Source organism: Chamaea fasciata, unplaced genomic scaffold (assembly GCF_029207755.1).
Source record: "Chamaea fasciata isolate MVZ Bird 193981 ecotype frontalis unplaced genomic scaffold, bChaFas1.0.hap1 SCAF_1, whole genome shotgun sequence".
In the NCBI taxonomy this organism is placed as follows: domain Eukaryota; kingdom Metazoa; phylum Chordata; class Aves; order Passeriformes; family Sylviidae; genus Chamaea; species Chamaea fasciata.
The window spans coordinates 136,520,423-136,547,762 of NW_027094086.1; the positions used below are offsets into that span (position 1 = coordinate 136,520,423).

General features: G+C 39.7%; 1 protein-coding gene across 1 annotated transcript in view; it reads left to right on the plus strand.

The window, feature by feature from the left end:
* Positions 1-27,340, plus strand: part of GPR158 (G protein-coupled receptor 158) — a 187,149-nt gene that overhangs the window by 117,075 nt on the left and 42,734 nt on the right. Inside the window, exon 6 of the mRNA XM_066199205.1 lies at positions 16,290-16,399. Within this exon, the coding sequence (XP_066055302.1) occupies positions 16,290-16,399 (110 nt within the window). The remainder of the gene's footprint in view (positions 1-16,289; positions 16,400-27,340) is intronic.

The window sequence follows — 27,340 nt, forward strand, 5'->3', positions numbered from 1 at the left end:
AAAGAGCTGTCACAGCAAGTATTTTAAAATCCTAAGGAACATGTTTATTAACAATTAATTCAACGTAAGGCTCTGTTAGAATATCATATGCTCAGTTGTTTGAAGACCCAGGAATTCTGAAAGATAGCTGAATCAGAAACATACTCTGAGTGCTTGCCATGTAAGACTTAAGCAAGATTAATAAGTTAATAATTGTTAATAATAAGTTAATAAGTTAATTATTGTCAATAATAAGGTATCTGCCAATTTCAGATGTCACCAAGAATACATTAAAAAAAAATCTCTTTTAGCTGCTCTTCATGTAACGTTTCTGGAACTGAAACACAGTCCAATTTACTAGAAAGAAACTTGATCTGTTTTGAACCTGAGCTGAGATGTCTTTATATGAGGTGTAATTACTGCTGTTGGTTGTGGGATTAACAAATAATAAGGAGCACTTCTTTTCTCAGGCAGGATATCTCGTCTGTTTAGGATAAGGGACATCAGTCCTTACTACATTTGAAAAGGAAACCTCTAGTATATTATATTTTTCACAAGTGTCTATGAACTAGGTTAACCTGATAACATCAAAAGCCTTTTATATCAAATGATGTAGTTGTGCAAGGCATTCATTTCTGGTTTGACTCTCCAGTGTGTATAGCGGACATCAGATGTGATCAAGAACTTGATAGATAACTAATGAAATTGATAGATAACTAATTATATTTGATACCATAATTAGAATGTGCTACTGTTAATAATAATAATAATAATAATAATAATAATAATAATAATAATAATAATGGATCAGATTAAACAAGGACATTGACAGAATGAATTCTTGAGAAGACAGTAAAGGGGAGAAAAATTCTCTGTTACTCTCAACAAATGCAAGATAAAGTTTGGAACCTTGACCCATCTTCAAGTAATGTTTAGTCTTCAATCATTAAGAAATAGGTTAGAGAACAGGAAAAAGTTGAAAAAAGTTGAAAGCATTCAGAGTGAGAGAGAGAAAATTGTATAGAGCACAGAGGTGTTCCTGTTGCTAAACACTGAGTGCTCTATTGGTCTAGAGAGCACAGTGGACATTCTTGGGATTTTGAGTTATCTTGAGTTATCTAAGCAAGTTCAAAGAAATGGGGTTTTTTACCCTCTGTGTGTATCTTTGCTAAAGTAGATGAAATTTTGTGGCATGATACACTGAATCTGCTAGGTTAATTTCCTCAGACTGTTTAAAGTAGTGCATTTTTCGCAGACGTGTCACAAGCAATCCCATCAAAATCTGCCTGAATGGATTTGTTTTAAATCATAAATACTAGTGTTATATATAGTAAAGGTTCAAGAACCTTGAAGAAAAAGAAGGTCATGGCCTTCTGAGTACTCACAGCTCCTCAAGTAAATATGAGTCCTGAAATGTTTGTTTTGGGCAGTCTCACATATGAGGTCTCAACACTTGGTTGGTTTATCTCATTGCTATCTCTCTATCTATCTTAGCAGCTTGACTTCTCTTTTAAAAAATTGTTGTTTCTTCCTGGACCCCTGCCAGTTATTTCAGTTTCTCTTTGCCATCTCATTCTTAGTTTCTGGTGACAGCTGTTAATTTTGCTCTTAAACATTTTGCCCTTCTGCTTCTGTATAGTTAATACAAGCATCTTGGGAGGGTGGAGAAGGAAGTTCATATAAATAAATAATTGCAGTTAAATGCAGAGGACTGCCTAGCAACAAAATGCAGTGGAATATGTCTCTCCTGCTAGAAGGTGGGCTTTTTCTTTGATAAATCAGTGTAGTGTTTGGAGGACTCCCTCTGTGCTCAGGAAGGAGTGAAACATTTGAAGAAAGCCTCCTTCTGCTGTTTCGTTATCTGTTAATGAATGCATTTTGTGGACCGTGCAAGTGAGCTGTGCCAGGAATGCAAATAAGTAATCTTCTCTGGGAAGGCTGTTATTTCTAATGCCTTATTTTTGCAGCTGCAGCAACAGGGGGGAACCAGCAGGTACTGGTTATAGGTATTTTGGTTGGTGTCTCTCAGAGGAGGAGACCAAAGATGCGTGAATAGTTTAGCCATTAGTTGGGAACATGTTTCCCCATACACCTTCAATTTTTATCGCAGAAAGTCTTTTAAGCACTCAACTTACTTAACTTGGGTAAGCATTACAATCACAGATTGCAATGCTCAATTTTGGTGCCTTGAGGTCAGGTGAGGTACTCTTTACATGAAAGGGCTGTCTGCTAAGTCAGGAACACAGACACCAGCATGCCTACTTTGCTTGCTTAGGCAGCTGGATGTCCTGGAGACAGAAGGATTTGTGCTTATCATCTTCCTAGTTTTTCTGCATGGGAAAACGCTTTCCTTCACCAGACCTGCAGACTTGAACTCTTTCTTCAAGTACACCATGCAATCTTCGTTTTCTTATCAAGTATAGGTGGTAAAAAGCCCAGCCTATAGACAGCATTTTTATTCAATATCTCTCTTGTTAATGTTTTCCTTCTGGACGTGACACTTGGGTCCTGTTCCCCTCTCTGGCTCAGAAGGTACAAACTTGTACCACCTTGAAGAAAGCTTTACTGATTTCTCTCTAGGATGCTATAGCATGGGAGGTGTTCAGCCTGTTGTGCTGGTACTGTTCCATTTCACATTGCTCCTTTAAGCAGTAGTAAATGGGTATAAGCACAAGTATTAATCCAACTGCAGAGCAGTAGGAAAGGTGTTATACCCATTGGTTAGATTATGTATTGGTTAAAATGGAGCGATCTGGCTTTATAACTGCTTGAGGGAATGGTTATTTTTAGTTATGAGCAGAAAGTAGCATATGGGCCTCAGCTGTTGTCACTGGAAAAACGTAGCTTGAATTTGGTTGTTTTCCAGGTTAAATCATTCACTGTCAAGAGCTTTCCTCAGAAACCTGCAAATTGTTGCACTGCAGACAGGTGTGTTGTTTTGTATAATCCCACTAAATTTTCAAAATAATAAAAAATTGCTCCTCTGAGGTTTTTTCTTTATTCACAATAAATTTCTTTATAGTTAATGTACATGTTTAAAATAAATGGCAGTTACAGTCACATTAAACAAACCCTAAGTTACAGAGGGAGCATAGTGCAGCAAAACAAACTGCAAGTCTTAGGGTTGTTCTGAGTGTCTGAGTTCAAATTTTTAGGACCAGAAAAGACTTGATATCATCTGAGGAAAATTATTCAAGTTTTTAATGATAACTGAAAAAGACATTAAATATCAACGATATGTTTGTCTAATGCAACTTTACGTCTCAAATGTTTTTGTGGTGTCTCTTTCTTTTAGTAAAAGAAATTGCCCACGTCAAACAATTAAGAATTCATCAATAAGTGCATTTGGTAATGCAGTTTTCTGGAAAACCTGAATGTATCCAAAGGCTAGAAAATGCAATATTTGGAAGATGAGATATGCCTGTTATTCCTTAGAGATTTTACTGTTGCTGATTGTTCAGGTCATGAGCAGCTATACAGATCGTTGGTATGTCATGACATTTTGTTTACAAGAGGAGGAGAATTTACTACCCTTAGTTTCTCCCAGTCAATAATTTCACGTTGTGCAACCTGATACCTTTCTTTCCTGCATCATTGTACTTCAGACTTCTGTTCAACTGCGCAATGACCTCCACAGACTCTTTAAAGTTTTTCTAGTCTACACTCAACTTCTGGAAAATCTGCTTCAAGATTCACGTCTCCTACTTTCCACTTCCATGCAGTGTTTCCAAGGGGAGATTTCTGTTCTGAGTTGTTCTGTTTAGTTGGTTGCCACCTACACGTGTTGAAGCTTTTGAAGACTGCTCTTTCAGAGTTGAGTATTTCGTTCTCAAACTCTTAAAGAAATATTCTTCTAAGGTCTGTAGTGAAAAGTTCTTCTCAGGCTCATCTCAGTCTATCCAGCTCTGGTGCTGACATATTGCTTGAGATTACTCCATGACAGCTTGTATGCTTAATCTTGAGATCAGTGCTTTCCATTTTAGGACTTCTTAATTTTTCTTCTCTAATGGAAATGTCACTTGTCCATTAAGAACCTGGCCCTCAGCGTGCTAACGTCTCTGTTACTTTTTATACTATTTTATTTCTGTGTTTCTTCATTTTTCAAGAGTTTCCATAAAATCCATGAAACAACTTTTGTTCTAGGTCCACATCATTTCAAATCAGTTCAGTATTCTAAGGTTCTTTGCATCCTTTGAGACACCCAGCTTAAAATAACAATAAATATTAAATTAGGCTAAATAGTTCTGATGGTTTTTCCAGCTCATTCTCTTCTTTAATATATCAGAGTTGATGGATGGGCTTTACATGGTCTGACATTTTACTAACTGCTGCCTGCCGTTGAGAACGTGGGAGCACTGAAAATTGAGTAAAACTTTGGAGTGACTATTTGCAGGGCAGGGATTTATTTTAAAAAATTCTAAAATTAATTTTAACTCTGAATATCACATTTAACTGTAGGCTGTGGAGGGAAGGAGGCACCTCTGGAGGACAGCACTCAGGTGCCTGTAGAAGGATGTTGTGCTTTGCCCTCTGCTACAGTGCTCCCCACTGAGTACAGAGGGAGCTTGGTCTGACTGTCTTGGAATTTAATGATTGACTTGTCTTCCCTGGCTCAGGTGTGTAGAACATCTGCTCCAGATTCCCAGTCCTGATAGGAATAGCTGCATTATAATATCAAACCACCCTAGTTGAATGTGGTGAGGAGGGTAAATGTAGAGAGTATGACTTTCTCACATGCTGTGTGAAGGAGTGTTTTATGGCTCATGGAGATGCCCCATGAATCGTTCTGCAATAAAGTGTATTTCAGAGCTGCTTAGGATTGCAGGAGACTGATACTGATCTGTGTTGCTCTTCATAAAGCAGAAAACATTGGCGCAGATACACTCAAATTATGTTGCTATTTTGGAATCAATGTGCTTTAGAATCAATGTGCATGAAAAGTAACTAACTTTTGAAAGAGAATCATGATTTTACAGGCAAAAAGAAATCACAAGAAATGCACCGCATCTGTTTCTGCATTTAAGTGTATATGTAGTCAAATATTTATACAAGCATGTGATTAATTATATGCTGCTCTTTAAAAATCACCTGGGTGGCATATGTGACTGAAAGAAAATGACAGAACAGCCTGATCATCTTGAATATAGAAATTTATTTTGCTAAATTTGTTTTAATTTCTCAGTTATAATAATTTTTCAATGTCTGCTCAACGCCGTAAAAATACTTTTTGTGCATAGATTTGTATTAAACATTTTTTTCCTTTTGACTAGACAAAAGGAATATGAGCTCTCTGGCCCTCTTAGCTAAGCAAACTCCAAACAATTCTTTTGCAAGGTAAAAATGTTCATATTCATGTGATTTTAGAACTATAAGAATGTCTTCCTACTAGAAAGAAAAATAGAGTTTCATTCCTATTTCTATAGTTTCTACTGTGGAGTGAATTTTGAGTTTGCAGATGTGGCTGGCTTCTTCTGGACTTCATTAATTACCCATAATGAATTAATTATGTTAATAACATAATTTGCTTGATGTGATTAGTGTAGACTGAAGATTAATGTAGGTCATGCCAGCAGAGTATGTCACTCATTTTTGCAATTCATCCAATTACCAGTAGCTTCTGTTTACCTAAAGCAGATTTGTCAGACAGACATCCAGTCTTCGTTAGGGAACATTAGGAGATGGAGCACTCTCAGCACCTCTTCTGGAGGCTGGTCACACCGTGGTCTCTGGCTTGTGCCCACTGTTGCTTTTGCTACGGGTGCATAAGCTGAAAATGAAAAGTCAATAATTCCAGCAGAGATGTCTGCAGTAAACTAATCGGCACCGGCTGGATTGAGATGTCCAGCTGGTATTTTTTGTAGAGAGAGTTTTTCTAAATTGCTTGTTGTCAGAATAAATACCAACAAAAATTGTCCTGAGGAGGATAGCAGACAGTTTTGTCCTGCTCTTTGCTATGGTTTAGCAGGGTATTTCAAGGTCCTGGTCTATCTGCATTACCTTTTCCAAATAACCATGCTAATAGTTGTTGTGAGTAAAATTCCTGCCCTGACTCATGAACCTGCCAAATTGTAGTTCAGAGAGAGCATGTACAGCAAGGAAGGATGTATTTCTGAAGAACCTGAACCATCAGATAGCTTTTTTTTTCCTCACAAAGTTTGTGTTAAATACTTCTCTGGCTTTGTTAGATTAAGACAAGGAGATAAACATTTTTGGAACTCTAAATACTGCATGTTTTCTTTTCCCAAGGTAGGAATCACTATTTGGAAACACGCAAATAACACCCCCCCCACACACACACACCTTACACTGTATATTTGTAGGCATTTCAGCTATAGTGTAACAAGATCAAAAAGTCTGTGCAAGTCTTCTTTTATGACCTGTGTTTTGCATTAAGTATACTTGACAAATTGCTCTGAATAATTTATTCCATTATGTCTTGGTTTAGCTGCAGCTCTTGCAAGATTTATTTTAATATAGACTACTTTACATTATGTTTTTAAAAGATTCCTTTTACTCAAAATCACAGATGTGGTTTTAAAATTAATTGTTGGATTTTCCTTTGTTTTAATAAAATAATGAAAATACACATCCTTAAAACTATTTTTAAAATGTGTCAGTGGTTTGGCAAATGAATAGGCTGAAGAGACATCAGGGTTTTTTCATTAGATATGGTTCAGTTTGTTAAAATGTTTCTCTTTCTGCTTCTTTGGTTATAAGAAAAGAGGATAGTAATGCACCCAATAAGTAAGTTTAGGGGGTTTTTTTAACCTGTGAAGCAGGTAAACTAGGACATTCAGTTGACTGTTGTGATTTACCCAAGTGGCATGTCACATGGCAGAAAATGTATCTGAACAGATGAAAGAAGCAGTTGGATTGTAAAAGTTAACTGGTGGAAGTAGCAAATATTTTAGAAGATATTTTGACTTTGCAGCTTCCTTTGATTTTCTACTTTTAAATTTTGCATCAGCATGAACAATTTCTGGTGTGCCTATACATTTCTGAGATAAAACGTCCTGATGAAATTATTTCTATTAATTTTGAATTACGTTTTTTGAATGTAGCGCAAACTATGAAAATAGAAGCTTTGAATGATTAAGGAGCTCAGCTTCTCCTCTGTATTTCACTTGTGCTTCTCTTCTCAGCCTTAGTGTGCATGAAGCTGGAGCCCTGAATGCCCCGTCTGCTCATCTTTGCTTTTAGTGTTGCTGCTGGCAGATCACCTCTAATAACCTTCACTCAAAACCTGACCATTTGCTTGATCAGGAAACCCACATTTTCATGTATTTTTCAGTATTTAACTGAAAAGTAATTGAAGACCTTTTCATGTAAGTTTAAAAAAACATCAAATGAAAGAGTGCAGAGCATCAGTGCTATATACACTGCTTTTAGCACTCTTTTTAAAGACAGGAAGACAGGTATTTTTAAAATATTTGGGTAGTTGCCTTTCAGTGAAGTCAACAGCTCCTGACTCCCTTACTAACCCCTAAGTATCTTTAAAATCAGATCAATTACTGTGCAATAATTTTGTGCTTTCAGGCTGTGGTTGGTCACCTGCATGGATCAGGAAAAGCATTTTGCTCTGGACACAGTTAGCTAGGTAGATTCTGATAGCCTTTAAATTTTCAAACGCCACAGTTTTTGTTGTTTTTAAAGAATCTTGTTTTAACACATTTTAAACATTCTGAGGCAGTGTCTTGATTTCTGTGGAAAGTTCAGACACCCAGCCAAGTCCACATCTGGCCAGTTCAAGTGTCTGAATTACTGAGATGAGCCACCTCTCAAGACCTCAGGGACAGACTTCTGAGGCTGTTCAGGCTAATTTTAGGGAAACTGTATTAAAGAATGTGAGGTTGTCAGGAGGGAGCCAATATATGTGTGAGGGATAGGCATCTACCAAAGACAGAGAAATAGCTGGCATATCAAAGCCGATGGGTAAGGTTAGTTGGGTCAACAAAGCTCATTACTTTTTGGACCCCCTTGTAGCCCTGGTTTGTGCCTGAGATGTTTTGGTTTTCTGAAATTCTTTTCCCAGGGAATTTTCTGTAAACAAGAGACATGTTTTTGTAACGGTACTTTGTTTGCATTCTTTCCCTTGGAGGGACTTCTTGATGTCCCTCTGGTCTGACCAATGTGATTGAAGAGGTTTGTCTGTGTTTCACCAATCGAATTGGTCTGTGTAGAACAGTATATAAGGGAGACACATCCCAAAAATAAAGGAGTCATTTTCAGCCTTCTGAAGTCGGAGTCTTGTGTCGTTGTGGTGTACAACAGCGTGACCCCCCTGAAAAGTATTTATTTGCCTCTTTTGCTTTATGGTAATTTGTGACTTAGAAGTACACTTGAGTGAGAGCAGGGAAAACATAGTGTGCAATTCAGACTTTATTTTCTCTTTTGCCTTACATGGGACATGATTTAAACAAGTAGATTATTTTTTTTCAGCATGGATTTTTCAGTGTTAGGTAATTTGTTCGTTGTGCTACACTTAGGCATGGTCTCAATGGAACTTCTGAGCCTCAGACCTTCTACCTGTCATGTACTGCTTCTGCATAGGCGTCCAATAACCAGCAGTAGTCAAGAAGACACCTTTCTTGGACAAACTCTTGCCCCTAAGGACTTTCCACATCCAGCACCTCAGTGCCTATAGCACCTTAGACTGGGACACCTCATACTTGCTGAATGATCATGTTTTACCTGTTTAGCATCACCACTCCCTGGGCCAGTACCATGGAAATCTCTCCTTGTATTTGAGAAGTTTGCAGCTGAAGTTAAATAGTTAATTCTATTACACTGAAAAGCTAAGCATGATCTCTGTGTTTGGAAATAGATGCAGACAACATACCTGATAATCCAGTGTTTCAAGGTGATTTCTGTTTCTCCTCAGTTCCTCAGAGGGTTCCCACAGCAGCCTGGGATAGTGGTCTAGTCATTTTGGTAATACTTGTTTTTATGCTTTGTTTTTCCCCAATGAAGGTGTGCTGGTATGCTGTCTTTCTTTGTATCTCTTTTCTCTTGTTAGTTGTGAATTGACACTTGGAGTACCCTTCAACCATTTATAACTAGCTCAGACGGGGCATCAGTTTGTGTCTCTCATAAGCTAACGAACTGTTTTGTGACAAAGGTTTGTCCTTTATTAGGAAAAAGTCATGGATTGCTCTTCTCTACTGTGTGGGCCTTGTTGGGCATAAAAATTCATTTGTTGTGATCAAATCTGTCTACAGAGTGCAAGCATGTCTCTTTTTAAAGCCATTGTGGATTTCATGTTAATTTTTCATTACTTGATTTTAGAATACTATTCATTAGGCCAAAGGAAATAGGAACAGTGAAGCTGGATCATTAGTAAGGCTTAAGCGAAGGCTAGAATTTATGATGAATAAATGCATTTTCAGGCCATGTGTTCAAGTCAGTTATAAATAAATATTTCCAGAGCTGGTAGGATCTGTGGCATATCACTTTTTCTCTTTAAATTTGAGGAAATACATGACAGCTTCTTGGAAATCACATGGATGTTTGTATTCCTCAAAATAATCTATTCATGGTGTCTTGTCAATAATTAGTTGAAATCTCCCTTATGAACAGAGGAAGGGGGAAAAAAAGGAAAATAATTAAAGATATATCCATAAAAGACATTCTAAGTATGTAGTCTTTTGTCAAACCAGAATCATCTTGAATGTTCTGTTTGCTTAATCTCTAGTTAAATCTCTCATGGGGTTAAATGACCCCACTGTAAAATATGTATTCTATAAAGAACTTTAGAGATCTGTTGTTACTGCCTGATGGGGATGAATCCATAGTGTAATAAAAGCTGGTGATAGCAAAGCATTCTAACAAATGAAGTTCTGGAAGTCCAGCCTTTTATTTTACACTGGTGCTGGTGGTTATGTGCTTATACTGGGTCATGGTCTTCCAGAAGATTTTACAGACAAGAAACGTCTTTGCTGAAACACAGAAAGAGGTTTAATATGTATTAATAGAAATTATAAGATAGGCAAGAAAAGAAACACCAATATCTACAATTGAAAGTATAGTGGGAAGGAAAAGAGGATTTCAGTAGGCCGAATTTTAAGCTGGACTTTGCGTGGGCAATGAAGAAAAAAATTGTCTTCTTTTGTGAAGAAACCCAGAAGATCTTACTTTAAAGGCTGCAAGGATTTTGCTTGTGACATACATCTTATCTGAAAGGCATTGCCACCAGCAGCAGAGTGCTTCCAATGCTGTGTACTGGGAGGTTGATTCAGTTCCAATTCAGAGGCAAGAATAAAACCTACTGCGTAGTCACTGTGGTTTTATGCAGCAAATGTGAGCTTTACAGAGGCATTTGAGTTAATGATCTGGTGCAGCTCTGATTTAAAATTGTGATATTTGCAAGGATAGCAGCATTTGAAGGTACTGTGTGCTCACAGGCCTATTATAGTACGATGTAACGTCTTAAAAAGCACATGTGGTTTAAAAAAAATGGGATGGAAATGGAAGGAAATGTTCTTATGTAATTAGCCTAAGTATATATTCAGCTGTTATCATACTTCTAAAATATTGTGTATAGCTGCACTGGAAATATCTGTGGGTAGTACAGGGCTGGATAAGGAGCTGTGCCTTGGCTAATATTTAAGCAGATGATCTGAGCTGTGACTCATGTTTCGAGCAGTGGTATGTGGTGCCCGTAGCGTGCACAGGCTCATGAATGCCTTCATTCATCCCATCTGTTGGGATGGCACTGTGCCCACGGAGAAGTGGATTGGTCCCTTTCCTAGGAAGCGTAGTGCCAGACTGTTATGAGTTTGGATGGCAAGCTTATCTAACATTGCAAAAACCATCTCTGCTGCAGGAAATCCCTTCTCAGTGTTAGGACTGAGGCATTAATAGGTGACTTGATGTACCCTGGAGGATATTTGATGTGGTGAAAGGAACTGCTGAAACATGGCAGAAGGAGGAAGACTGCCCATCCCTCAGTGCGGCGGGAGACTGAGAGGAAGTATCTGATGGCTTGTTGCATTGCAGAATTGCCTAGAGACAGCCCTAGACAGCTGTTGCAGTCAGGCAAGGGCAGATGGTGTTGGGCAGTGGAACAGATCAGATGGATTTCTTCACAGTATCTCCTAGATGCTTGTTAATGGAATTAACCCAAAAGGCATTATCTTGAAAGGCTGTCTCATGTCCTGCATTGAACTGTGCAAAGTACTTACAGAAAATTCTGAAGTTCAATTTTAAAAGTAGATAGTTTTCCTGTAAAGTTCTGTGGGTTAAGTGACCACAATTTTAAGATTAATTTGGTTATTTGCAAATGGGAAAAAAAATTACTTTTGTAACACTTTTGTCTAGCATGGGTGACTTGGACCTCAGATCCATCAGCAGATGATGCTGATGCTCAAATTCTAAGCTTTGAATTTCATTTCCGTCTATATAACATGGATAACATCTCTGTCCACAGCACTAGGAACTAGATGATTCTTAAAAGTCCATCCCAACCTAAACCTTAGCATGATTTACAACCATGGACAAAAATAAGAAGAGTTCAAAAATTTCAAACACTTTGGGGCTTTTGGAGTTAAGGTCCTGCTCCAAATTTTTCATGTTTAGTTTTAGGATTTTTAGCACTGACAATGAGTGCATTTTTTTAAGCTCTTTGGCTTATGATCTTCTGAGACATTATAGTGTTGCCCATTTTCTTTCAACATGAAGTGTGGCAATTTGATGGTTGTAGAGGAAAATGAATTTTTGATCTGTTCATGTGACTTCTGTGGCTTAAGAATGGAAGTAAAAAGTACTTATCTTCAATACATTACAAAATTATTACAGCTGGCTATAAAGTGCTTGGCTTAGTCCTCCTAATGCAGATTATTAATTGACATATAGTGAAACAAATTCCCTAAAATAAATGCTGTAGTGCCTTTCTAGTCAATGGAGATGTATACTTGAAGCCTTTAGGACAAGCTCCTGTTCAAGTAGCTGAAGCTGAACTTTTTCAAGGTACTTGTTTTTATCCCTGGGTTATGTGTGAAACTTGCATTAGTAGGCTTGAATTACTAGATCCCCTAGAATGGTGTAGGAAGAAATTACATATTTGATTTAGGCAGACTGAATCCCAGTCAGTGCACCTTGGGGAAGTACACAGTTTTAAAGTGGTTTTGCTTGGATCTGGTGCCAAGGTGAAGGGCAGAATTAACTATCTTTTAATGTGTACAGTAAAGTTAATCTGAAAGACAAAAGAGCATTTTGTGATGCAGTTTTGCTTGCTATTAACATTATAGGGCTATAATAAGGTGGATTTTTTAAAAGAATCTTTCTAAGTGCTGTTTATCTTTTAATAAGCAATGGCACTGAGCCTATAAAACTCATTAATTCCCTTTTGTTTTGTGTGTGTGGACGAACTCTGTTATGTTTTTGAATGTTCAATTGTTCAGCATTAGTTCTCTTTGCACTTTTACTTTCCTACCTGTCCTGATAAGGAAAATTTGCTGTAATGTGTGAGGTGCTTTTATTGACTTCAGCTGTTGTTTTTAAAGTGTTGTGTGTGTGTGTCTGTTCATCATGTCAGATGAATAACTGAGCTGGCTGATCGCTGTGTCAGCAAGCTAAGTCCCTCTTCCGTGTCTGTAATTCTCCAGCTCTAAACACACTTGACAGTTAGCTGGTGACCTTAGGAAGTCTTTTCGTCTCTGACTCCACAAGTGGTAGCGTGACTACTGGAACAATGTTTTGGCAAGGATAGTAATAGCTTAAACCACATTGAGTTTAAAAGCAAACATCTAAATGCATTTGTCCAAATGACAAAGACAACTCACAGTTCATGAAGTCTCACGCACAGCTGCAGTAACTAGGACATGAACAGCCACTGCTTTGGCTTATCTTCTTCTGGTTTCCAAATAATTTTCCCCAGATCTTTTTGTTTAAGTTGCAGAAACTGATATGTAGTATTTAAGTGGATGCCAAGAGATGGCAAAACTGATGATAACACATTTCTTTATGTACAGTAAAGATGTTTTGTTCCATCCATCAGCAAAACCTCCCAGCATTTTTAAGAAGATCATGGTCTAATGCATCATAAATACAAAAAGAGAAAATGAAATATTGTCAGATTTTTGGTGGGCAGGGTAGTCTTTTAGAACTGAGGGATTCCCTTGTTCTTCTGAGAGCAGCCTAGATATGTGGGTGAATCTGGTGCTCATCCTACGCTCCTCACTTGGAGCTCAGCAACCTTTTGCTGAACATTTTTTGTCACTTGAAGAAGACAGCTCTGGGGATAACAGGAGGGAATGGGGGTTTTGATAAGGTAGAAGAGGCCTGATGTTCCACTTTTTCTGTTTGTTTTTCTTTGTTGTTTTTTTTTTGTTTCATTGGTTTTTTGTTTTTGTTTGTTTATGTGTTTGTGTGGTTTTGTTTGTTTTGTGTTTCTTGTTTGGTTTTTTGCTAGGGAGAGTGAGGGATGGAGTGCAGCAGTCATACTTTGGACCAGATTCTTTGCAAGAATTGTATTCAACTTGGATTAAAAAATTGAGCAAGGCTTCCATGGCAGTGTTTCTATAGTCCCTTCACTCCAAAACATTAAAGATTGTTCTGTTTAAAATTCTGTTTAAAAATTGTGCCTATACAGTTCATGGTGCTTATAAGAGATGTAATACTGATAAGAGCTTAGAGAGGGCAATTACCTGAGCATCTTGCTGAGCCCTGATGGGAATGGGAATGACATGTTCTTAGAATAGCCTGCTGCAATGCCTAAGAAGAAAACAAAATGTACATATAGCAATTCTGGCTCTTCAAAGCCTGGGTCCATGACAGACCCATGTGCAAGAAGAGGTAGAAATGGACACTGGCCATTATAAAGGCACTGTTACGATTCTCCATCATATAAACACAGGAAGATCCAAAAGAGACTCAAACTTGGACGAAGTCCTACTTCTGTAGTATCTTTCACCACTGGGTGAAAGAGCAATTGAAATGTGTCTATTTCAAACAGGAAGATGAGAACAGCTTTCTCCAACAGAGCCTTGCCTCTGCAGCCTTCCTGGTGAGCTGTCATGCCAGCTCACACCAGGCTGCATTTGAAGTGGTGGTTTCTTGGTTGATATTTAGCCAAATGCCTCAGCTGCTCATACAAATGATTCAATGCAAATCAATGAGATTTTCTAGACACAAGCACTTAATGTTTCAACAAGCAGCAGCAGATGAAATTGCTGTGTCAGATTGCATGGCAAAGAGAGCTGGTGCCCTTGTTCAGAAAATTCTATGCCTGGAGAGTTTTCAGACCTCCCATTTCAATTATCTGAAAAATTCTGCTTTCAAATCAACTTTGATTCTTTCAAACAAGAAAAACAATGTCAAAAAAAGACTGCCATACAGAGACTCTGAACATTTCAAAGATAAAACATCATGTTTTCTACCCTCTGACAAACCTCAGAAGACAAGTTACTGCTACAGACTTTGCTCAGGTTCTGCAACTGTCCTTATGTATATAACTGTATATTAGGATAAGAGGTCATTTCTGCCATTCAGGTCTTTCTGAGAAATTTTTTGCTGGATGCTCTGTTTACCCAAGCATGGTCATGCATATGTGGATGCATTTCAGTTTTCCACCCAATTTTCCAAGGAGAAAAGCTGCTGCCTTTTCTACATGCACAATTTGTTAGAATCCCAGAAAATGTCTACATTGAAGCATGTCAAATCAGGAAAAAGTTTTTCACCCAAAGGATGGTTGGTTGGGCAGTGGAACAGGCTGCCTGGGCAGTGGTCACAGCACCAGCCTGACTGAGTTCAAGGAGCATTGGGACAATACTCTCAAGCAAATGGTGTCATTCTTGGGGTGTCCTGTGCAGTGCCAGTAGCTGGACTTGATGATCCTTGTGGGTCCCTTCCAACTCAGTACATCATGTGATCCTATGTCAGTCCAACAACAGTGAAAAAAAGCAGATTAAATTTTGCAGCACAGTTTGATTCAGCAAATCATATTTTTAAAAGAAATAGTTTGATTCTGCTGTATAAAAAAGCATTCCACTGAAACACAGCAGCTTCCGTCTCTCTCAGCCCACATCTGCCATTTTTGCCCCCACTCTTCTAAAGAAGTCTGTGTCACCCAAAGGATGTAGTCCTGGGCTTTTGGCCAATATCCTGAACTTGAATTCCCACATAGAAGAGCATTTACTTGGGAAGATAATATGTGGCAGCCAGTAGGCACAATACTACCACTGCTGCCAGAATGTACTGACTGTAAATGAAGCTGTGACAGATGGCCTGAAGAGTTCCAGTGCTTGCTTTCTCTAGACCAGGATTACCTAATTAATTTGTACTATGGTGCATTGGGTTGTTTTACCAGGTTCTGATCAGACACATTGGATGCATGGGATCTAGGTTTGCTGGACCAGGCAGGGTCTGCAGATGGCGTAGGGGCAGTTTTCCAACAAATCCCTGGGACAGCAGGCTCCTGGTGGGACCAGATGAGTGGGAAGGAATATGAGAACAACCCTCAGGACACCAGGGACAATGTCTGCTGGAATGAGAAGGAATGGAGTCCTGATTCAAATTGTGACTGAGTTGACTGAGCAAGCCTGTTCTAGAGAAGAGTAGTATTTTACTTGATAGTGAAGCTTCTATATACACTACACCTACAGAAGTAGCTTTCTTTTGCTGTTTATGGAGTGTTGTCCTTGTGCATGGTCCTTGGTAGACAGGGCAAAAGTCTGGTAGGACATTTTTTTATTTGATTAGAGAAATGCAAAGGTGAAAAAAAGTTATTTTTCTTAAGAAAGTGGTGATGCATAGGGAGATTTGAAATAGCTTAGGTGAAATATATGGGGAAGAAAGAGTTAAATGTGTCATAAATATTTCATATTTTGGCTAGAAAGAGGCTAGTGAAATCATTTTTAGTTTGGCCGAGAAAAATGAGCAGCTATCATTTTGCTAGGTTTATTAGGAATGACTTTGAAGTGTAACCTAGTAAATATAGCCTATCAAACCAGAATTAAACCAGCTGCATATGACTTGAACAGCTCAAGGAAAAAGTCCTTGTCTGTTCTATCCTCCTCTCTGGGTACATGTTTTCACTCAGTTAAGAAAAGTCAGTGGAATTGCATTTAAAAGTGTTATCACTTCACAGTCTGTCACAGGGCTTTTGCCAGCTCCCTTCAAAAAGGAGTTGGTGCCTAGAACTGTGCCAGCTGGTTGATCTGATCATCCCAACGCTTTACTAGAAAATCTAAATATACAGCAGTACAAGCTGAAATGTGTCTGCTGTCCTGTTTTGCAACTATTCTGCATTTGAATGAAGAACTACTTTCTCATGAAAGCAGTACTGAAGCTCTCTCTGTCTTTCTGTTCTATAGGTTGTCATTTTGTATTTTGAGCCAAGTGTATTTCGCTGTGTTCTCCTAAGATGGGTTCGTCTTCTGGGCTTTGCTACTGTTTATGGAACTGTGACACTCAAGCTGCACAGGTATTTCACATGTTAATTTCCATCTCTGTGGGAGTATGTGCAATCTGTGTGGGTACTTAGATGGAAGGGCTGCAAATATTATCATAAACAAGTGCCGTTTCTGATTTTTAACTCACTGTGTATTTCTCCTTGATTTTCCTGCTCAAATTATATGGTACTAATCTGAGTTGAGAGCTGTGAATGCTGACAGATTTGATGAAAAATATGTATACGCTAACTTAAATTGTGCAAGAACCCCTTTTCACAGGAGGTGAATGTGTTTTCCTTGAATACAAAAAATACAGAAGTATTCATAGAGTGTTCCAAAGTTTCCTTGTGAAGTGATCACGAGTAGAGAGATGCTTTTAAAGTGTTTAGACACAGCAATGGTGGGTAAAGCAATAGACTATGGTGTATGTACTTACTGTGTTTTCTTACGGCTCATACATAAAGGGCTGTTTTTTTCAGGCAGTCATAGCAGACAAGCTACACACTCACAAGCATCAGTACCTGCCAGCAAAAACATGAGGCAAATTCTGGGTTCCATGGCATTGGCAGTACATTCGTACGTGACTTGGAGATTTAAGATTTAGAGGCCCAACTTCAATTCCCACTTCTGCAGACAGTCCCCTTAAAAACTTAAGCTTTTTCTGTGTATGCTGGATAAAATCCTAATATTCTTCCCTCTTTAATGAAAAAAATTACTGATAAATTCTCCAAGTATTTTTATTCAAGCAAAGAGATAAGCAATATATTGATACTTGAATGTATTGGATGAAGTACGCTCACTCATCTTTTTATCTTAGTTTCATTACTGTGTTGGCATGTTAGAGGAGTTTTGATGTTATGCACATAAACTGAATGAGAACTAAAAATATCTTGTGTTTCATGATGCGTTATTGAGTTGTCCCATTTTAGGTGGAAACCCCTGTTTTCCCATTAAAACAGAGCTCCTTCTTGCAGCTCCCTTTAATTTGTGTCCCTAGTTACAAGTGTACGCTTAGGCTAGTAAACTGTAATTGTGAAATGCTGTGTCTGGCCACATCTTTGCATTGAAATTGACCAAGAAAATCCCACATCCCCATAGTTATTTCTGAAACAAACAATTTCTGATGCAAAAAGTAAAACAAGTAGAGCAGTAGAGAAGAGAGAGGTGTGGACTTTGCTTGGATGCTTTGTTCTCTATAGCTCAGATAGATAAAAGGCCTAAGACTGTGGGTGGCTCATGTTGTCACTGCCGTTCTGCTATTCTACCAGGTTCTTTATATGATTGTACATGTTGTGAGAAAGCAGCTATCCTGACAGGACAGTTGGTCTTCCATTCATATTAAGGGAGGATAGGCTACAAAATTGGGCAGAACTTCTTCTGCTTTGCTCATTCAGCTGTTTGGTGTTACTTGGCACCTGTGTTGACAGGGTCAGCAAACAAGACGAAATTGAGTAAAAAACGAAGAATGCACGACATCCTCATCCTTGATCATCACAAAGCAATGAAGGATAGCAGCAGATTGGACTGTATCAATGGGACAGTAGCCTGAAGCCTGAGGGAAATGATTATTCTCCTTGACTCAGACCATATCTGCAATTACGTGTCCAGATATCAGTGAACTCATTTGAGTTCAGTGAAAAGCCATCAAAAAGGTCAGGGCTTGGATCACTGCCCCTGCAAAAGAGGTTGAGATAGCAGGGCTTGTTCAACATGAATAAAATATAGCATTGGAGGGACCTAACACAAGCTATCCAACACCTACAGGGAAGTGAAGCCGTGTTCTTTACAGCAGTATATAGTGGGAGAACAAAAGACATAGACAAATTAAAATAGGAGATTTCAACATTACACAATATGAATGAATATCAGGGTCAATGTTATATGAGGGAAGCATTTTCAGTGTCAGGGTGATTAAGCAGTGGAGCTGGTTGCTCATGAGGTTATGAATTTCCATACTTGGAGATTTTCAAGACCCAACTGGATAAAGCCCTGAGCAACCTGGTCTGGATTCACTGTTAACTCTGCTGTGAGCATTGGCTGGCCTTCTGAATAATTCTGTATTTCTTTGTGTAACCCAAAGAGGGAAAAGCCTATTTAGTATGTTAACCTAGAATTGCTTTCTCTAGGAATCTATCTTTTGTTTTCCACCCAGATATCCTGTCCATTCCTTTCCTACATTTGTGATGTGTTCCTTTTTGGTACTGAATATCTCAATCCCAGACTGTGCCTTGCAAAAGACTGAGTCAAGTTAGATATATATTTTATTATGCACATTCACAGCAATTATGCTGTTAGGAACAATATGATGTTAATAGAAATTTGGTAGGAAATTTTGGCAGATCTAATTCAATCCACAGGTCTTAAAAGGTTGAGGAATGACTTACTGCAGACATCACAAATACTGCTGACAAGCACTGCTTCCCTCCTGCAGCTAGGCTGTGTCCTGCCTGGAGGAAGAACCAATTGCCAGAAAGGAACATGTGATTTTTCTGAGTTAAATGGGAAAACCAATATTGTGTAAAGGTAGCTATTAATGATAATGAGAAAGTCTAATGCTCTGGTTCTCAACAAATGAGGTGCTTTGAGTAGCATTGGAGCGTGAAGGTTAACCAAAGCCAGGTAGAAGTCACTGGACACACCTGGGGTTCCTGTGGTTTTTTTCTTAATTTTCCTGTAGCTCCTCACTTCCTAAGGAGGACTCAGAGGTCTTGTTAGGGTCAAGCACCAAAGGGAAATCAGAAAAGAAGTTGAAAGCAGATGCTTAAGGAAGAGTAAAAGAACAGGGAAATCATGTACTGATTCATTCTTTGAACACCTGTCACAGTCAATTTCTACAGTGCCTCATCCTTAATTGCCTCTTTCTTATTCACTGTGCATTTTTAAAATAACGAGCTGATGTTTATGGGGGTGGAAGGATGGGGGCATGGAAATGAGCTTAATTTAAGGAATCTAGCTGAAGAGCTATGAACATAAAATACAATACTTTCCTTAACAATGGATTTTTCAAAATAATTCTCTCAAGAAATAATGATGTTTCAAATTTAACCTTTTGTGTTTAAAGGAGCTGCTGAAGTTGCACCTTTCAGTATATTTCCATAACTGAAGACTCTGTGTGCTTTTTCAAGCCCTGTATTTTATGAACAGGTTATCTCATTATTTTTAATATTGTGTGACCTTCTGTCACCTTCATGTCAGGGTTAATACAGAATCCTTAATTCTGGACTAAAGCATAAGAATGAAACAAAGTAACATACGTACAAACAAATGTATGCCCTTGTGTGTGTAGACATAGGATAATTTTCAGATATTTTAGGAAAAGGAAACCCAGGAATGGGGTCTCTAGTTTATGGGAAATCTCCATTTCTTATATTAGTAAGAGAAACAGAAGAGAATGGGAAAGTGAGGAGAATGAGAAGGTATGGGGAAGGTGATGTTTCAGGTATGAGAAACATGACAATGACATAATCCACACTTTTTTTGTAAGCGGTGATGGTGGGATGGGAGTGTTAGTGGGAGAACAAGATGTTAACACTATGATGCAATTCTGCATTTCATCTAAATGCTGTGCTAAGATTATATTGCTGTGCTTACCATCTGGTACAGTTGGAGCAAGTAGTGGACCTTCCTACAGGTTTTGGAGGTGGTAAAAAGGAAGAAAAAAACAGTGCGGGTAGTGTGTGGGTGTTTAGAGGCATGTTTTAGTGGGGAACATGGATCAGTGGCTCATTTGGGAGTATTAGATTTATTGTTGGATTTGATCATCTTAAGGGTCTTTTCCACCATAAAAAATTCAAAGATTCTGTGGTTCTCTGGGTTGTGGTTCAGTATCTTACTGAAGAGGAGACTCACGCCAGCAGAGAACCCAAAGAAGATGTCAGTTTGCTTCTCGAAGCATCAGTGCTGAGGACATGGTGTCCTGTTCCAGGCAGGACAGGGCTAAAGTTAGCATCGGCCAGGAGGGACACAGCCAAGCCCCTGAGGTTGTTGGATAAGGCCTCACACCATGTGCAGGGGGGGACCCAGGGTGGAGGGTGTGTGGCAGGTGGGGACCAGTGGTGTGTGAATGGTTTGCCTAATTTGTACGTTCTTTTTTAAGTACTATTTGTTGTTACTGTTTCTTTTCTTATTTCATTGCTGTTTTGCTAAATTGTTCTTATCCTGCCATCTTTACCTTTTTGTGCTTTCAGTTCTTCTCTTCATCCTGCCACAGGGGAAGGTGGGGGGAAGTGAGCAAGCAGCATGTGGTCTGGGGTTTTACAGTGGAAACACTAAATTTGGGACTACCATTCCTAACCACAACACATGGCATATATGACCTCCTCTAGGTCAGCTAGGGCTGGGAAAGAGGATACAGATGGTCTTGTCTAAAAGTGTTTGGTGGGAATGTGGTGCAGAAAGGGGCAGAAGGTACGTTGGCAGCTGGAACCTGTAGGGCTGGATTATTGCATGGCCAATATTTCACAGGTCATAGAGCCAATAGTTGACAGTTCCATACTGCCGAAACACCACTACCCAGTGGTTCCATGGGATGGGACACTAGTGATGAAGCACTGCAGAGTGTTTTGTCTTGAAGGAGTGGTTACTGTGTAACTCGACTTAAATTGGCAAGCAAAGTGAGATGAGCATGGCTTGTAGTGGTGAACCACCCTGGTTTTTTGAAATGAGTCAGGCCCTTGTGGTTATGTTGATTGAGCATTTAAAAAAGGGGGAGGATTTACTTCCTATTGAATTATCCTTTTCTTGTGGAAGGTGAGAGTGAAATACCTTTAGACAGATGCACTCACAGTTGGATTTTGCCACTGGATGTGGTCCATGGTGATTTCTGTAGTCGTTATCTCACATGAAACAAAAGGAGGAAAAATTGTTTTCAAGGCAGATGTTACTGTTGCAGAAATGCAGTGTCCAGAGTGCTGGTATGGTACTGCCTTGTTGAATTGTTTGTGTTTTTTACTGCTTTAATATGACTGACAGGATTCCAGTCTGTTTGCAATATCGGAAAAGGAGTGGTTTGGTCAAGATTTTTACACTGTAGGGGCTTTCTATAACTCTTCCAACCATTTGGCTGTCGCTTCCCTAGAAGTGTCATGTTTTAGCACCTGAGGCTGTATGAATTGAGTCCTACAGAGCTTTGTGAAAAACTGTTTTGGGGCAGAAAACAGACATTATGCGTACTCCCACAGAGCAAAGGCTGAAACCCGTAGCACCGGCAGCTCCTTCTTTGCCTGGTCTGCCCTGGGTGGTCAGTGTGCTGCACGGTGCTGGTGGCTCCCACATGGTGCTGGTGGCTCACAAACTGTGCTGGGGGCTCCCACATGGTGCTGGTGGCTCACAGGCTGTGCTGGTGGCTCCCATACAGTGCTGGTGGCTTCCACATAGTGCTGGTGGCTTCCACACTGTGCCTCAGGCCTGGCTGCTGGAGAAAAGGATTTTAGAGGCTGGGTACAGAGTGAAAGGCTAGGGGGTGCAGGTTAGGGAGGGAAGAAGCTGGGCTTGCTGAAAAAGTGTCTGCACATACAGTAGGAGTTCATAAGGAATGAAGTTTCACTAATTAGACCAGTCATGGAAAAATCTGTTTTCTTGTTAGCATGCCTTAACCCAATTAATTAATTTCATGAGTATAATTCATGCCTCACGTCTGCTGCAAACCTTTGCTACTTTGTTTACTTATTTTTATGGTGTACAACAAAACAGGGCTTGAGACAGTAAACCCCATATAGCATTCATGCATGATGCACATTCAAGATGAAATTCTTGTATTGCAGTTCTTCTAGATTAAATGAGTCACATTCTGTTGCACTGTGGGTTTTTTTCTCAATAAAACCTACATTATTAAAATCCTGTTTAGATCTTTTGTATCCCTGCCATTCTCAAGCAATAACTAGGCTTAACTAGACATTGTAATGGTTCTGTTTCATATTTCTGAATAAAATATCTACTTTCTTGTGTATAAACTAGCAAAATGTAGCACAGCTGTTAAAAAACGCAGTTCAGAATTAATCTTGATGGAGCGCCATGTAGAAGTGGGACTAATAAATTGGGACTAATTATCTTAAAGGAAAAAAATCAGCAGCATATAATGTATTTAAGATTAATAGGGCACTGAGATCCTGGAAAATATTCTCATCCGTATTCCTATTAATATTTAATTTATATAAATTTTTGTAGTAAAAAGCTGTACAGTTCCATAGGCTGGTGTTTTAATCACCTTAATAAAGCAAACATTCTGCTTTATCATGGCAGACTAAGTTTGGCTAGGAAAGTTCAAAGAGAAGATAAAGAAATTATCTGGTGTTTTAGTATTTAATTACATTGTTATCATGATTAGGAAAAAAACCCAGCAGTGGGTTGGGAGGCACTTTGTAATGATCCACAGGTATCACAAGACCCCTCAGATGTCTTTTGATGCCATGCAAGAGCACCCTGGCAGATTATTGTGAGAAAGGACTGGTTTTGCACATCAGGTTAACATGACAGCAGAAGGGCTTCAGAGCTGGAACTGGAACCTATCCTTTCCAAGGATATCCAAGTCTAGGACCTCCCTCAGGTAGCAAAACTTTGTGCTGTGAGACAATGCCTCCCAGGTAGGTGTGCATGTGTGCATGCATTTTGCAATACCAGTAATAACAGCCCTATAGACTTTTTTTTCTCATTATGGGGGAAGGATGGAATTGGTCAGTGGAACAAGGTATCTCCGGGTGGGATTACAGCATAAGAGAGAAACCAGGCATTACACTGCAATACTTGAGTTGTAGCTATTTGTGGAGGGGCGTGATGAGGTAGTGAAGTATGTGACTCACAGACGGGCTGATCACAGTGGAAGCAGAGATTTGCAGATCACATACACCGATTGTCAGTGAAGAATCATGACTGGAGAGGGGGCTTCTCTGTGGGCTACTGTAAAGGATGAGGAGTAAGCCTGATACTATTTAGCATTTTCAGTTGCAATGAACAACCAAGAAAAAAATGATTAATCACAAAATTTGTGGATAACAAAGCTTGGCAAAATAGTAAATTCTGTTTCAGAAGGTCTAGTAATGAAAAGTATTCTTTACTAGAATCATAGAATATATTGAGTTGGAAGAGATCCAAAAGATTCATCGAAGTCCAACTCCTGCCCTGCACAGAACAGCACCAGGAATCCCACCATGAGCCTGACAGCATTGTCCAGACACTTTCTGAACTTAGACAAGCTTGGTGCCATGAGCACTAGCCTGGGGAGCCTGTTTCAGTGCCCAACCACCTTCTGGGTGAAGAAAGTTTTCCTAATATCCAGCCTAAACCTCCCTGACACAAACCCAGGCTGTTCTCTTGGGTCCTGTCTCTGGTCACCGCAGAGAGGAGATCAGTGCCTGACTCTCCCCTTCCCCTCACAGGAAGTTGTAACTGCAGTGAGGTCTCTGCTCAGTCTCAGACCCATGAGCCAGTTGCTCACCCATCACATGACGTGTTTATCCAGCTGTGAGCTGGACATCTTGTGCAGAAGGACACTGTGAGAGACAGCATTGAAAGCTTTGCTGAAGTCCTGAAAGATTGTATCAACTGGCTTTCTTTGATCAACTAGGTGAGTGTTGGGGGTTGGGTTTGTTCCTTCTTTCTCTGGGGAATTTTTTCCCCACGGGTTGCCAAGGGGACCGGGTGTTGGATACTTGAGAGTGCTTGGCTGAAACAAAGAGATGGACAAAAGGTGGAAGGGGGAGATAACGCAGGTAAAAGACACAGCTTGAGGCAGCTGCGTGCTTTTCTGCTTCCGGCGTTCGGGAGACGCGTGTCGGCCGCTCCTCGAGGATCTCAGCCGCCGCAAAGCACGCCAAGGAGAAGCTGGGCGCTTTCTGCCTCGCCTTCGAGCTTCTTCGGCGCTGCTCCTCTTGCTGCAGCGTGACCCTGCACCCCCTGCGCTGCCGGGACATCCTGCCCCTGCCTGCCGGGACACCCTGCCATCCCAGCTACCAGCCCGGGACTTTTCCACTGTTCCAGCTTGGTGCTCTGACGATCCTGCAGGGACACCGAAACCAAACTGCCCTGGGTTTTGTGAAACAAAGCCCTCAAGGTTCTTGGTGCTGTTGTCGTTTGTCATTAATGCTGTAGTTGTTTGGTGGGGGGGGGAGTTTTTTTTGTGTTTGTTTGCTTTGTATTACATACTAGTAAAGAACTGCTATTCCTATTTCCCAAATCTTTGCCAAAGAGCCTCTGATTGTAATTTTACCTAGCAGATACCTGTCTTCCTAAACCAAGACAGAGAGTTACCTTGTCATAAAAGGAAATTAAGTTTGACAAGCAGGATTTTCCCCTCATGAAACCATGTTGGCTGTGACCTACAGCTGTGTTGTCCTTCAGGTGTCTTTCAGTAACTCCTAGAATACTCTTCTGAATTCTACCAGTCACTGAAGAGACACTAAAAGGCCTGTAGTTTCTAGGGTCATCCTTTTTGGGACATTGGGACAACATTAGCCATCTTCCAATCAGCTGAGACCTCCCCAGATTCCCGAGACTGTTCAAAGAGCATTACGAGAGGCCTTGCAATTAATCGTCCAGCTCTTTGAGTGTTCTTGGATGAATGCCATCAGGCCCCATAGGCTTAGAAGGATCCAGCTGGAGCAGCAGATCCTGTAGAAGTTCAGGGTCAACTGGGAGATTTTCATTCTCACAGACATGGTTCTCCAGCTCAGGGCACTGGCACCCTCTTAGACCATCATCAGTGTTGCAGACCGAGGCAATGAAAGCACCAAACATTTCTGCCATGTCCATGTTGTTACTGTCTTAGTCAAAGAGATGCATTTGAGTGCAGCCAAAAGGCAAATTATAACTAGGGACTATATAAAGACAAAAAGTTACAGAGACTAGGAGGTTAGTCAGTAGGGAATTGATCTTACAACAGGAGGTAACATCTTTGAAACTCATGTAAATGCAGTATGTCCCATTCTTGAGATGTATTTTTAAAGGAGGTTTAGTATAGGTGGTTGTGGTTCAGAAAGTATTTGAGGGCTGGGAAAATGCTTGATACTGTGGAAGCTAATCTGGTTTTTAGATCCACAAGAAGATTGAGAGATGACTTTTTCTGTGGTGTATAAATAAGAAGGGAGAGGAAAAGTAGTCACAAAAGACTCTTTAATCTGTTGGACTGATGTTTAATAAGATCTGGTAGCTGGAAGCCAGAGCCAGAGAAATTCAAATGAGCAATCTGGCATACATTTTTCTCAGAAGGGTGCTTAGCTATTGAAAAATCCAAATAGATTGGAGGAGCAATGAGAATTTTTTGTGCTGCTTCCAGTTCAAGACTGATTCCTCTTTTGGAAAATTCTGTACTTAAGTACTACTACAAATGGCAGGAGTTTCAATAGAAAAATATAATGGTCTGTGTTACACAACTGATCAAGCTGTATAATTTAGTGGTTAGTCCAATACTTGGCCTTTATTTTACAAACATGCAATAAAAATTATATTTAAGCATTATTTCTAGTATAGATCTATTTAAGATATTAAGCATATTTATAGACTGAAATGACATGTAGTGGTACTGTTTGTTCGAGTGTACCAGTTGCTTTGACATTCATTATTCCTGATCACTTACTCTAATGTGTATCTTGAGTACTGGCAAAACCAGTCTCTGGATCAAATATTCTCACATATTAGTTGCTCTTTTCTGGATTTCTATGAAGGCAAAAAATTGCCATTGTGTTCTTGAAGGACTGAGTATCTGATCAGTGGTAACCAATCACTGGTGGCATAGAATACTGTGTTGCTCTGCTGTAACATACTCAGGGGTAAAGCTCATTCAGCATTGTACCACTCTGCGCATTGGTGAGTTATCTTCATAGATGCTTTTCTGAAAAAGGCATGAGATGCTCTAAGAACTTTACATGCAATATATTGGATCCACAGACTGAGCTGGAAAGACCAAGGTAATGCTGACTTGACTGCTTGAAGCTTGGGAATACATACACAGTACATCCTGTAGAAAGTTTCAGAATTAATTCAGTTGTAAGTATTAAGCTATTCCTTTTAGATCTAATCTGTAACATTTTCACTTCATATACGCTACCAAAGAAAATTGTATTAAAAATTAAAACTGTTTTTCTGCTCTAGAGTATTACAGCACAGGATAAGTTTTGTGTGTTCTTGAGCCCTACCTCCTTTGTGTGCACACTGTGAGCCTCTGTTCATACTTGCATTTACTGTATATGGTTCAAGTTGGAGCCTCTGTTTCTGGCAAATCTCAAAATCTTAGCTGTTAATAATTGGTGTAAAATTGAGTGCTGTTTCCAACGTGTGAATTAAGTTAGCTGGGAGTTCTAATGCTGAGCTCCATTACTCAAGGGTCTCTGAGTCTCTTACCAGCCATCGGCAGTGCTGTGCTTCAGTGGTTCAGAGCAACACAGCTGTCCTGGTGGAGCCATGTTCTGCTCTTGGCCTCTCCTACTGCAATGTCTGTTCTTCTTCAGAGATCTTCTTGAGCAGAAAAATCCTTCCCCCCTTGCTGGTCTTTTGGGGAGATGCCGCTTGTTCCTCCCAGGTGTTCCTAGGGGAGGTTACAATTTCATGTGAATGCAGGGCTGTTGGTGGGGACGGCCTGCTCTTGGCAGGCTGTATCTCAAGCACTGGCTTGCACAGAGTTGTTGGGAAGTGGCAGCCACTCTTGTGACCACAAATCTTACTAAGCTTGTTGTTTCTCCTTCCCTGTCTTTTTATACAACGATTAAGCATCTCTGACTGGTATCAGTCCTCACCAGTGCACATATTCTTGTTTTCACCATTCTGTTCTAAAAAATGTCAGGCATTGGCAACCAGGGATTCACTGGTTCTGCCTTGTTTCTTTCTGTATGTGGATCAGGGTCTTTGTCATAGATGTTTTTCAGCATTTCTTTGGTATTATTTTCTACTGTTCACTTGTGAATAATGCAAATAGGCATTACATGTCTGAAATCATACTTCAGTTCAAACAACATAAATTCATGGCCTCTAAACAAAGAGGAAAG